The sequence below is a fragment of the Mugil cephalus genome, chromosome 20 (assembly GCF_022458985.1).
Source record: "Mugil cephalus isolate CIBA_MC_2020 chromosome 20, CIBA_Mcephalus_1.1, whole genome shotgun sequence".
Classification (NCBI taxonomy): domain Eukaryota; kingdom Metazoa; phylum Chordata; class Actinopteri; order Mugiliformes; family Mugilidae; genus Mugil; species Mugil cephalus.
In genome coordinates, this window is record NC_061789.1 from 17,436,174 (window position 1) to 17,449,649 (window position 13,476).

The 13,476-nt window shown below is 42.0% G+C and overlaps 1 protein-coding gene across 1 annotated transcript; it reads left to right on the top strand.

Moving 5' to 3' along the window:
• Window positions 1–2,751: 2,751 nt before the first annotated feature.
• stk17al (serine/threonine kinase 17a like) lies at window positions 2,752–12,929 on the top strand. Its single transcript, XM_047572409.1, has 7 exons — window positions 2,752–3,093; window positions 5,900–6,112; window positions 9,273–9,417; window positions 9,760–9,886; window positions 9,989–10,037; window positions 10,332–10,511; window positions 11,217–12,929. The coding sequence occupies exons 1-7, from the start codon at window positions 2,999–3,001 to the stop codon at window positions 11,494–11,496; spliced, it is 1,089 nt and encodes a 362-aa protein (XP_047428365.1). The 5' UTR covers window positions 2,752–2,998; the 3' UTR covers window positions 11,497–12,929.
• Window positions 12,930–13,476: the final 547 nt, after the last annotated feature.

The following is a 13,476-nucleotide window of genomic DNA, read 5'->3' on the forward strand; positions in this document are numbered from 1 at the left end:
AAATCAAGCGGAGCTTTCGGGTTGTTTAGTTTTATGAGGTGCAAAACCTTTGTTGGTCCATTCAGGCAGCTATACACCGAGGTCGCCGTAAACAAGCTAGAGATCACACCAGTGTTTGACCTGGGCTCACCACAATTGCACCGCGGCATGAATGATTTACTGAGCAAATGAAAGCATGACATCATGTATTATTGGACTACCTAAGCAAATTAGGGCATCACATTGCAGAGGCATGAAAGTGTTAGGTCAAAACACCAGTCATGTGTTAATTACAAATTGCACAACACATAACTGATAAGGTGTGTATTTAAACCACCTCTGGACGGAGCCAGCATGGAACACCTACAGACTGACTGAGATTACCCAGCAGTCCCCCAGTCTGAAGCCGTTTATTACATGGAATCTACTTCCTGCATAAACAATGGTTTACAGCTAAGAACCATAAACACAGAATTTATACTGCCATCAGTTATTATCTGGATTGAGCATTTAGAAATATTAAGGATGGATTTTTTTTAGGCCTTGCTAAGTCAACTGAAGGCACATTTCCTAAGAGAGTTGGGTTCATATTCTCAAAAGATGTTGCTTGCAGAAAAGCCTCATGCATAAATGGAGCAAAACAAGTCAGCAGTGATTTGAGATTCAAAGACATTTTATCATTGATAACTGTTTGATGTTTTCTAAAAAAAAAAAGTCATGGGTCCTGTTCATACTTAACATTACCATCTGTCGTGCAAAACTCAATTTGACTGTTGATAAACCCACTGACTAATTTCTATGTGAACATACATCAGCTACGAGTCATATATTCCCTTGGGGAGTTTGGTGAGACCAAAAGCAGAGCTACAAGGGAGTCTAACGACTTGAATTTACTTATGATTTAGCCAGAACAGAAAATACAGACTTACAATAAAATCACCATTTCACATCAGTCATGGTCCAGTAAGAAAAAAAAAAAAAACGGTGTGTTCAGATCATTGCAACCCAGTCATGACTAGGCCTGTTTGTTCCAGTGGCTCTGAAAGTTCCCGCGTTCCCTAGGTCATGACTGAACTTCTCATATTTATGTTAGCTCTGCTGCAAGCTGGCAAGGTAATTCAGTGGTATGTCTTTTCATTAGGTCTCTGGGGCCAAGTAGAGCTCCTTCACTAACATGGTTCTTCTGAACTCTGACCTCAGCTTTAATGGAAAGCCTGGCAGAGAAGGAGGGTCAAAGCTTCAGTGGGCTCACTCAGACTAAAGGTAACAATTTCAGGAGGCGTAACAAGTTATGTAACCTTGCTGCTGAACACTAATGACTTGGTAGCGCCTGAGGAATGTCCGCTCTCAATAGGTCTCTTTTACATCAGTTGCTGTTTATGGCAACAAAATTAGCTTTGGCATAGTAAGACTGGACAAATCCCCTTCTGTGTGCTAGATAACAGCCATGGTATATAGAGCATGTGACCAAGCACTGGCAATGTGCTCAACCACAGGCCAAAAATCCAGTATAGAAGAACCTGTCATCCCGCCATCTTTTTTTTCCCTGTACTTCTTCCTTTCCATTCCCTAAAGGCAGCACAAAAATCAAGTAGAGTGCAGGCTGGCGTGGCCTTCTTGTGTGAGAAAAAATGCTGAAGAAAATAAAAAACTTATCATTAAATCAGTCAATAGACATATTTTAATAATGGACAAAACGTAGGTTCACAGTTATAAAACTACTCTTGTGTGTAATAAGATTGAAAAAGAATCTTGCTACTTTATGCAGTTGGTTAGACATAACAAGTCATTAGAAGATGTGATTTCTAAATAATTCATTTTAAAAAAAATACATGTCTCAAAATGTCTCATATGGTCTCATTAGGAGGTATAAATGGAGGCCCAAACCACATCCTTCACAAGTTCCTGCACTGCTGAGAAGACTTGCTCGTGTGTATGTTCTTGTTTTATATGCTAGGGTTCATCTCTGCAATCCATAAATAGCAATAGGAATTTTTTTCCCCCTCCTTATTGAAAGTAGTTTGGCTTTGGTTTAACTTGTAATACTGGCTTACTAATTTTGTATTACTTGAAAACAACATAACTGGGAACTTGCACATCGGCAACACAGGATGTTCTAAATGTCGATGAGTTATCTAATGGGATGCTTTGAATTCTTCTTTAATGACATACAGGCTCAAACGGGTGACAAAAAAACTTTCCCACAGATAAGAAAAATCTGTGCAAAAAAAAAAAAAAGAAAAAGCTGTGCGGAAGCTTTCATGCCTCTGGGGAGTTTCACATTCTCATGTCTTACCTGTAAAAATGGCCAAGCCCAAGGAAAGCAGCTGAAACCCCGTACTGAATGTAACGTCAAACATGCCTGAAATGTTTCTGTGTGTGCATATGCTGGAAGTGAATATGGACAGGAGTGGTCATTTTGTTTCTTTTTAATTCATTTCATTGCCAACAGGCTTGATAGTAAGAAGGTAAAGGGCATTTACACAAAAAAACTCTAGGCTGCAAATCTAAACTGATAGTGCACATCACATCTAACACACCTAAGTTGCTTTATTAGTTTCCACCCCCCTGAAACAGCCAAACATAAACTCATGACAGGATGAAGGGGTTGTTTGTGTTTGTGTACCTGCATTAATAAGCCCCTGTCACTTGCCACTTTCCAGCTGGGCTGAACATTGGGTATGTTGTGCTCAGCCAACCCATTGGCTCAGACGGGCTGCGCGTCACCGCGGAGGGCCGGCCCCGAAGAGGAGTTTATTGTGAGGAACTTGTAGTAGCACTCAAACTAATTCAAGCCCAACGACTGTGCTGCGGTTCTGCAAGGCACCGTACTCTTGTTTGGGACGCGCTTAACACGGATTATCTAGCAAAGGTCCCACGCAAATCCTGTTGACTGACAGTTTTTTTTATGATGAGAGTTTTTACCTAAACGCACCAGGGATTTGTCTTTGCTGTATTTATTTGGGTAAGGGACATCGTTTCATTTGAAAGCAGGACTTCAATGCCAAACTAAGCAACGATGAGCAAAAACGGAATGGTGACCAAAATCCACACAAGGATAAGAAATGAGCCGTTTACAGCCAATTACGAGCTCGTGGGCAAAGAACTGGGCAGGTGAGTTTGTTCGTATATTGCATGGCGGCTTTAAATCATTATTTGATGTTGATTTTGTTTCTTTGGCTTAACTTTGGAACAAAGCGATGTAGTCAAGAAAGCCTTGTGATCATGTTGGTTTTATTCTGTGCACGTGTTAATGGGAAGCACGTTGATTGAACATTTCCAGTCCTAATTTTATTCGCCGACTGAGCGCACGTCAGTGGTAATGCGCTTTCTGGAGAAAATGACGTTAATGAGTTGCAGCAAGATCAGGTGGCCAGACAGCTTCCAAAAACTATTTCAGCCTTCTCTCAGACAGACCAAAACAGCCACTGTCTACACACTGTTCATGTAGCCTGTGCCTGCCAAGAAAGGAGGAAAGTATCGCATTGCTTTCTGCGTTTTGAAACTCCTCAACTTGTTATCCTGTTTGTCTGTGTAGTCTGTGCCCGCCTATGCGGTCTAGCAGATAGATGTGTGTGGTAGTGAAAACATACAGAGTAATTAATTTGAATCCACATTTCTAGCTTGTAATGGCCAACAGGTGCGACGTCAAGTGGGACTAATGACAGTATGTGACATGTGGCCCTATAGACATTAAAATGTTATTATAATCCACATGGTGTTTCAGACTTGGAATCTCTCCTCTTTCCATTTTCTTGTCTTGTACCGTGTTTTCTCTTTAAATGTGGCATTGCATCTGTCTTTATATAACCATTTCTTATTTTGCGCTCTGCAGTGCGGTAGGACAGACTAAATAGATTCTAAGAAGATTTTACTGGTGGCTGTCAGTTTCTTTTGTTAGACACGTTTGGTCAACCGGGAGAGTATCTAGGCTGCTCATGTGGTCTAGGATACAGCCTCTAAACACTCTACCTACATACCTACCTTCACCATCATAGTATCATTATTCTTCCTTTTGCCATGCTTTAAACCCCAAAACATCCTGGGACCAGGGTTCATAATCTCATTTAATACACAAATGTACCAGTGCTGCATGGCAGGAGATTAACTATGTGGTATGTGCACTAGGATGTTGACCATTTGAGAATTTTTATTATTCTTATTTCAGATTCTTTCTCCAGCTCTCTTTAAACAACAAAAGGGTTTCTCATTATGGAGCTTTGCATTGAGAGTTCCGGTCCACTATAGCGTACAAAAAAGGTTGTGGCCAGCTCGAAAGCCGGAAGAGGAACTCGTGCTGTATGTTGATCTGTCTGCGAAACAGGCAAATAAGAGCTGTCAGTTCTCGTTGCGCTTGATGAGTCAGTGCCTCGCTGAGCGAGACGAGCTGCAGACACCACAGGAAACCAGTTTCCCAATCAAGTTCTTGCCATCTCAAGTGATGGAATGCAACCACTTTTGTGTTTCAGTAAAGTTTAGAATTGATGACAAACTAGTGTCAAGCAGATTTCACAGAGGACAACCGTCAGCTGTTCAAGTTGCACAATTGTATTTGTAAATACGAATAGGTTATCTGAAAAAGGTCTGTCCATCTGCGTGGTGGAAGATCGCCTCATTCAGTACCGTCTGACCTGGTGTCAGTCTTTAAAAGACCTCCCATTGCTCTTTCTGTGGCCAGCGGTCATTTCTTTTCGCCACAGCTGTGAACTTGGCTAATTAAGAATGATGGCTTTTGTCTTTTAACTATGGACAGTGAGTTGTCACCAGACTCAGAAGGAATCAGTCCTCACAGCAGTCAGGGTCACAGACAAAACAGAACCAGGCTCTAGCCAGAACAATTGCAGTATTTGGCCTACAGCACAATGAGCTAACGGTGTGGGAAAACGACTGCCTGCTACAGAGATTGAATTTTATTTAGATTCTGCCTAGTTCTGTCATATGCATCGCGTGTGTGTAATGCAGGCCATTCAAACACTGACATGTCATTCGGACATAGCTGTTAAGGTGTTGATATTCTTATGCACTCAGGCTCCAACCTGACTGTAACAGCAGTGACCCCCTGCCTGGCATACCCAGCCACGGTCAGCTGGGTGGTCTTCATCTCGAGGCCACTGTGTTTAGCTGACTGGTCAGCTTTTGTATTGGTGTCAAAGGAGAAGCAGTCTCTGGTTAGGGTCTGGGTGGAGGCATCGACACAATTCCATTTGTCCCTGCTGCTGTCAGCTGTGAAGAAAGGGAAGTGGACAAGGCCTCATTATCAAGCTGGGAGGGACAGCTGGTGATTGTGCTGGTTTGACACAGAGTGGCAATTCTGCACATATTGGACATCCTGCCTGCACCCATGACTGACCCCTAACACCTCATAAATCCATCAATGTATATGGACAAAAATGAATGGGAGTGATGCTAGATGCTCTTCCTATATGTTGAAGTGACGTGAAGGAACCCGGCTGCTGCATCTCTTTGTTTTAGCTTTAACTATCAAGTGGCAATATCCTTATCAGGTCCCTGCCCACTCTGTAGCAGTTTTTGCCAAAAGTATCAGCCTTATCTGCCTCGTGTCAGACCCTCCTGAAAGGAAGAGGAGAAAAGGGAAAACACTCAGCCAAATGTTAAATGACGCCTGTATTTTCAAATGATGCCATTTGACCTTCTTATCTCTGAACTGTTATACCTCCCCTTCAATGCTGCACTCATGGCCGTTTAGCAGGCGTTGCCAAATGCCTTGCATTGTAATCTAGGTTTCATGTGATAGCAGTTTAACTGTCACGTGTACGTTCAATAGTTTTAGCCTTTAATTTAATAGACTGGCTTCTTGGCTATGAAACAAACTCCAAATATTTTTTAAAGGCCACTAACATGATTGTGATTTTTCTGCTTTTTCATTAATCACTTGCTCTCTTCCTTCTTTGCTTTCCAGGGGAAAGTTTGCTGTGGTGAAGAAGTGCATTGAGAAGGCGACTGGGAAGCAGTATGCTGCCAAGTTCCTGAGAAAGCGACGGAAGGGCGAGGACTGCCGCATGGACATCTTGAACGAGATAGCTGTTCTGGAGTCTGCCAAAGCAAACCCCTTTGTGGTGGCACTGCATGATGTCTATGAGACGAACACCGAAATCATCCTTGTCCTGGAGTGGTAAGACATCATTGTAGACATTACAGAGACAATACAATGGTCTTTAAAAGTTCAGTGAACTCTTGTTCATCAATGCCATGTTGGCCCCACTGTCTAGCTTTTGTATTGCACAGCCCTGGGTTTCAGTTTAACTAATATGAGACAAGTCATGGTGATGATCCAAATCACTAAATTTCCCCTCAGGGACCAATGAAGTCTTATCTTATCTACCATCTTAAATAACCTTTTAAACCTTCTTCGCTTATGAGTATCAAAGGCAAACTGGGTTCAAATGATCATGTTCTCATTTATTCGTGTGAAGAAAGTCTTTTAAATATCACTCAGCAAAAATCAACCATATAGAACAATATAACATTAATTTTCTTCAATTTGATAACCAACCATTTTTGATTGAGAAAAGCCTCTCGTGAAGTCTTCCGTACACCTCATGCAACACCCTTGAAAGCATTTTTCTTTTTATGGTGATGTCAGTGCTTTGGTGTTCATGAGAATTTTATGCTGTCTATCTCATTTTCTGCGAAATCCCTTTTACTTCCTGGCCTAGTTTAGCGCTATTTGCGTAGAATACAGGTGCATGTTATGCGTGCAAGTCTAAATCGCCTAAAAAAAATTTTTTTTAAAAACTGTGCCTTTAGTGGAAATTCTCTCTCTATGTGGTTAGTTGCTTGTGTAACCTCGTTACAACGAGCGTCTCGTTAAATGACTGCAGGAGCTGTCACTTTAAATACCAAGGTGTCAAAGCTGCATCAGTACTTAGCGTGTGAAAATGACTGTAGCGGGCTTCAAATTAGTCATACAGATGCTGCTTTGGGAACATAAAGGTTAGTCCTCAAGCTTCTGTGTTACCAACATGCAGGTGACCTAACCCACATTTGCGCTAGTCATTTACGATCAGCAAAGTCATCTTTGCTGACTGGCTCTAGCTTGTTGTGACTGGGTATTAAATGACGACGTTGTATCTTGCAAGTGTCCTCTGGCTGCTCTAATGACTTTAACTTAATTAGGATTTGGAAAGGCTACTTAGTGTTCAAATTACGTCACTCACTTCATTACAAAGCATAACACTCGTCACTTATGGCTTGAGCCACGTTCCCTGACCCTAGTCCAGAACTGCTCCTTGATCAGACAGGAAGCCTTTTTCTAGCCGGTCCTCACTAGTCTTTCCCATCCCAGACATGGAATGCTACTGCAGAACAAAAGCCTCTCTGTGGGGAGGGCTGTGTTTGACCTCTGACTGAAGTGTGAAAGAGGAAGTAACACCATAGTTCACCCCTGCATGCCTGCAGAGAAAACATAGCAGGAGGTCAGTCAGCGCTGGTCCATAGTTCCTCTACAGCTGCCAAGAAGCTCTACCAGGAGTAGCCGCTGAGCCTGTAATCAAGTAGCCTGCACATGCACAATATTTTAGCACACGAAGGGCATGGTTGTTAAACTGTGGTGTGTCTGACCTCAGCATCAGTTTCAAGAATTGCAAACGATTTTCCATTTCCTGTGGGTTTAAATGTAAGCAGTAAGCAGGGCTCTCAAAGTAGCGCAGCAGTACACTGGTATAAAGTGTTGTGCGCATACACGCACTCTTCTCGTAGCCACAACCACATCCTTGTCAATGTCAGAGAAGTGGAAGAGGTTGAGTTGTAATCATCTTTAAAAGTGCAGCTCCTGCATGCGTCAGTACCGCATAAAACCCCCGCATAATTATCAGTGTGAAAGAATGTCCACAAAATTAATCACCTGAGATCTGAAACTTCTGAAACGTAGACAGTCATAGTAAGTTCTTAATATCCATTCAAATGTTTTATGTACATTTTCAGTCTGTATCTACCTATTTCAGCATAATGTTGTGTATGCAACATAACCTTGACCTCAGTGGACCATAAACCTACTACACTGGAGCACAAGGGGTGTCTAGAAAACCCAGCCAATAGGCTAGGCTTGTGGAAACTAGTTGACAGGGTGCCGTCAGTGACGTCAATGACACCAAGTTTAGCGGTCAGCTAAGGAGGCCTTTGACCAAACACTAGTCTGCCGAATATTTAGTGACGCTAGTGAGACACTTTGTCCTATCAAGCTTTTGTCTCCAGATAGGTAAAGTGAATAATGTACTTGTCAAGTTAACAGATTAAAGTTCAGCCCCGTTACCACTTCCTCGCCCAAATGAAAACACCAGTCTTGTTTGCATGTGGTATCCATGTGCATATCAGAGTATACAAATTAAAGTTTCATTGTATGTGTCGACAGCTCTTTGACTCATTGGTGGTTAGAGGTCTGTTTGGGCAGGTTTGCAGCAAGCAAGTAGGTGGCGAGCTGTTGGTGCTGAAAGCACAAGATTTTAGGGACCATTGAAGGATATCCTCAATATCCAAAAAACATGGTTCCTATTTTCACAGCTGAGGTTAGTATAGAGTGCAGGGTTAGGAGGCTAACGGGGGATTGGAAGGCGCTGGTTATGTAACAGTCATGCCCAGGGCCTGGTCACAAAGATAAAAAGCATGTGTACCTTCTAAATCCCCCACACATGGTTGTAGTTTGTGGGTGAACTGCCAGCTTCAGGCATTGATCTGAATGATGGAGAATCTAACATAAATCCCCCCTGTCTCAAATTCACTTTGTGAATTCTTACAGCAAGTGCAGCAAGATTAGGCGGGAATGTGACTATTCCTTCCTCAAAAACGAGAAGCCAGAGATGATAATAATAACAATAATAATAATAAATTTCCAACGTGCAAATTTAATGGCTGTACATCAGACCTTATCTGAACCTGCTTCAAGCTGATACAACCATTCTTATCTCAGCAATATTGCAGAGAAATGGAAGGAACGTGCAGAGCACGATGCCTAAAATATTATTGACTCATTTGCAATGTGTAGATGTGGATGGACTTTGTTGCTCCAAGCCAAAGTACACCAATGAGGAGACCTGCTGTTGCATAATAAAATAGCGAAAATACCTTAGGGCTTATTCATTAAAATTGTACAAGTGGGATGTTTGGAATTTGGCATTGTCACTGAGGGGAAGGACATATTTGTACATTTAAAAGCAATTTATTAAAAAAAAAAAAGCCTAACTAAACAGGGTAGCTATCCATGAACAGTTCTTTTTTTTCTTGTCTCATCGCTGATTTTATTTTTCTCACTTTTCCTTTGTGTGTTTTACTTCCAGTGCTGCAGGCGGTGAGATCTTCAACCAGTGTGTCGCTGATAACGATGAGGCCTTCACAGAGAAAGATGTGATTCGGCTGGCTAAACAGATCCTGACTGGGGTGGCCTTCTTGCATCGGAACAACGTGGTTCATCTAGATCTAAAAGTAAGTACAGCAATTATAGGACGGTGCATTCCCTTGAGTGTCAGACTGATAGAGATTTTGCAGTGCGTCACAACGCTGCTCCCACGAGGAATCTTCGTTTAAGTAGGATGGCTGAACAGTTACAAAACAGTGAGGTTTCCTTTCTTGGCCAAATGATCAGATAGTTGCTTAAACTGTTTTTGTGCATGTTTTAATTGTGTGGGGTTACGTGGTTAAATTAAGAAGATGAAAGAAGAAGAAGAAAATTAAGACTTTCACACCTTTAATGTATTTTTGTGGTTTGATAGACATGAGCACAGGCCAGGAATTAATCCCACTCTTATGTGTGTGTCCCCTCTCCAGCCGCAGAACATCTTGCTGACCAGCGCTAGGCCCCTGGGGGACATTCGTATTGTGGATTTTGGTTTGTCCAGGCGAATGGACAAGATCACAGAAGTCAGGGAGATACTGGGTACCCCTGAGTATGTGGGTGAGTCGTGTTTTTAGCTGCTAAATACCCTGAACCACCTCTGCATTTTCAATTTGAATGTCAATTATCATGACTAATTCGAACCGTGTGTTTCTATTACAGCACCAGAGGTCCTGAACTATGAACCCATTAGCACTGCTACAGACATGTGGTACGTGTGCTTTTTTTGGTTCCACTCATTTAAGCGAATATCATGCAACTTCTGGAAATGAAGGCACATTCAGCCCAACGTAATCTGTCTAACATGCAAAAGACAGTTTTGTGTCTAGAACTTTGACCACAAGATAATCTTTGTTGCATATTTGTGTTTAATTAATGGCTACCACAACATGGTGGAAGTCAGCCAAGTCTATTGTGTTGCTGTGTTGTAAAACACATTCTGTAACCACTGAAGATGACAACTTGGCTCATAAGCTCCTTCCCTTGTTTCCTCTCTGTTTGACAGGAGTATTGGTGTCCTGACCTATGTCATGTTGACGGGCGAGTCTCCCTTTCTGGGTGATGACAAGCAGGAGACGTTCCTCAACATCTCCCAAGTCAACGTAGACTATTCAGAGGACACGTTTGAGGGGATCTCTTGCCTGGCCGTTGACTTTATCAAGTCTTTGTTGGTTAAAAACCCCAGGTGAGTCCGTTTATAGAAACGATGAAGATAATCAAATGTTCGTTATGGATAAAACTTTCCATTAGCGTCAGTGATTTACACACTAAGGATGTGAGTCAGACTCGCACGGGCACGGAAGCACATCCGCATACGTCTGAATGAATGCGTGTGGTAACAATTTGGCGTCATTTCAGCAAAAAATCACTTCCTTTTTTGGATACGGTACTTGTAAGCTGCCCTCATTTACATATGATGATACATATCTCTGCACTGCGCGTTGGTACTGAAACATCATCATGTTAAAGGGCTAAGGTGACAAACTGACAAACTGTAACCACGAGTCAGATTGACTGATAAACTCCAAACCTAATTCTTATTAGAAGCTCCAGTACAGTACAGTCGTTTGTTACTGTACTTTATTTGAAAAGTAGCAGCAGCCTCTGTCTCACATCCGGATAACCAATCTCCAGCCTGTGTTGTTTAATGTAGCAGATTAGTGGTAGCACTGGAAAAATTTGTGTAATCAGTTAAAGATTGAGGGGGGAAAATATCTTGAGAGAAAAAAGGGCTGTTTTTGTGGTTTTCTCAACCCAGTGTCGGAAAGGAAAATGGTCGACTTCTAAGCAAATGGAGACTGAGAGAATCGCAGGATCCCGGCAAGCCATCGGTTATATAAACTCTTTGGGAATTTCCACTCATCCAGTGTTATTGTGTTTGTATGTGCAGGAAGAGGGCCACGGCAGAAGAATGCCTCAATCACCCCTGGTTGAACTCCTCCTCCCACCATCACCTCCACGCCATGTCGGCCTCCTCTTTGGATGAACCAGAGATGAGCCAGTCGGAGTCTGAGCCCGAGAGTCCAGCTATGTCCCCTGAGTTGGACTTGATTGGGTCATACCTCATGTGCCCAGTGCAGGGTGAGCTGAAGACGGGCCGTGATACCTTCTCCTTCACTGAGCCACCATTCCCCACCCTACCTGAAATACAGCAGGAGCTGATCTGCTGACGGATGTTTCCGAGGTGGACGTACTGAATTAAAACTCTGCAGAGCAGACACTGAAAGCCAGTGAACCTGTAGCTTCTTGGCCATCGTCTGAACGAGGACCATGCTTTATGGAGGCTGTATGCTGAGCTGCTTCTGCCGCTGTGAAGGCCCTGAGCTGAGCTGTGTGCTGTTTGATACCTCTGTATGTGTGCATTTGAATAATAATTGTTACTTCATACTCATTCGATTGACTGCACGGGACCGGAGGCATATGAGAAGGACAGCGATGCAAGAGAAAAGTAGTGGGAGAAGACACACAAGGACTTTGTTGTAGCAAAGCACTGCTGCCTTAAAAGTGACAGAACTGAAATGAACTGGACTCAGCTGAACACTGTGGTTAATTCACCCCTGTGCACACACTGGTGTCTTGTTACCCAATAAGCCTTTTGGATTGGATCTCAGTTATGCTTCAGCTCACCCAGACATACCTTCTGGGATGAGTTTTGATGAAGCAAGTAAATGGTTAAGACAGATGGGTTCACTTAACCGAAGACAAGAAACAAATGCAGAAGCCAGACATTGACTGTTTATTTATGTTTGGGTTATACCAAGTCAGCCCCTTAAATATTCAAAGCCACATCAATATCTGAGTTATATACATTCTTGGTTTTAAGGACAATCTTGAGCACTTTTTATATTGTTGTTGAACTTCATGTAGGCTTATCCAGCAAAGTCACGTGGTGTAAAGTGACATATTGACCATTCTCCATCACCCAGTGTTTTTGTCTCATGACATTTTTTTTTTCTATACAAGCCACTTTTCAACCCCACTTCTGTCTTAATATTACAGTTTAAAGATTTACTCCACTGTTTTGTTTTGTTGCCTATTGCACAAGTTGCACAAGTATTTTTTTTTTAATTTTTTTGTACTTAACTGCAAGGTTGCCACTAGACTTCATGCTCTTCAAATATTGTAAAAACAGGGATGAAAGACAGAGGGAACCACTGGGGTTGAAAGCAACAACTTGGTTTTGGTTGTGCAATTTGCAAAATATGGATTACAGTGACATGGTCAACTGAAGGCCCTGATGTGTATAAAGATGTGATGTCTACCTGCAGGTGCTTGGGAGCACAGAAATGAGATTTTCTCAGAAAAAAAAAAAGTACCGAAATGTATATTGTGGGTTAGTATTAAGATTAATCTGCAAAGATAACTGATGTTTGTGTGGTGTCATTATTTTTTTTTTTACTGATGTATGAATAATATCATTATATAATGTCTTATTTTGTATGGTAACTTTTATCTTTTCTTATTCCTGTTGTTTTCTGCTCTTGAATGTCAGGAAGGTTTGCACTTGTCCATGAGGACTTTATTTTGAAATTTAATAAATGTTGAACTGACGGCATGCATTGCAAAATGTAACAAAGAAAAATACATCTGAGTTTTGTAGCAATCTCTTCTGCCTATGGGACTCTTCTTTACAGCAGAAACAACAATGCAGTTTGCGTTCAACACCTTTTTTTTACTTTTGTTATTTCCCATGCAGTTAAAAATTAAATTTCAAACTGTACATTTCTGGAATATTCATTCAATCAGATTCCACTTCTCATTTGCATGATCTCTAGGAAGTTGCTCAACTATAAACGAGGCATTCTTTAATGTCTTTGGACGGTGGCAGGAAGTCAGGGAACCCGGAGAGAACCCACACAGACACGGAGAACAAGCAAACTCCACACAGAAACTGTCACCGAATAGATTTAGAAAAAATAAACTTTCGGGTACTGTGTAAAATAGAAAGCAGCATGAGGGAGGTGTAAGACTTCCTAGTGTTTCTTCTTTGGTTAATATTTTTGGGAAGGATTCATTCCTTCCTTTTGGCGGCTACTGACCTCAGCACGGAACACACCACTCACACTTACGTCCTTCCTTTGAGCTGGGACATGACGCACCTGGGACATGACATGGGTATCTTTTTCTGAATCTCGTGTGTCATAATCATG

Excerpts from the sequence above, each read along its gene's own strand:
- stk17al (XM_047572409.1), top strand. The coding sequence starts at position 2,999 with ATGAGCAAAAACGGAATGGTGACCAAAATCCACACAAGGATAAGAAAT. Across the intron at positions 3,094-5,899 it reads GTGGGCAAAGAACTGGGCAG|GGGAAAGTTTGCTGTGGTGA; the intron begins GTGAGTTTGTTC and ends TTTGCTTTCCAG. Across the intron at positions 9,887-9,988 it reads GGGTACCCCTGAGTATGTGG|CACCAGAGGTCCTGAACTAT; the intron begins GTGAGTCGTGTT and ends TTTCTATTACAG.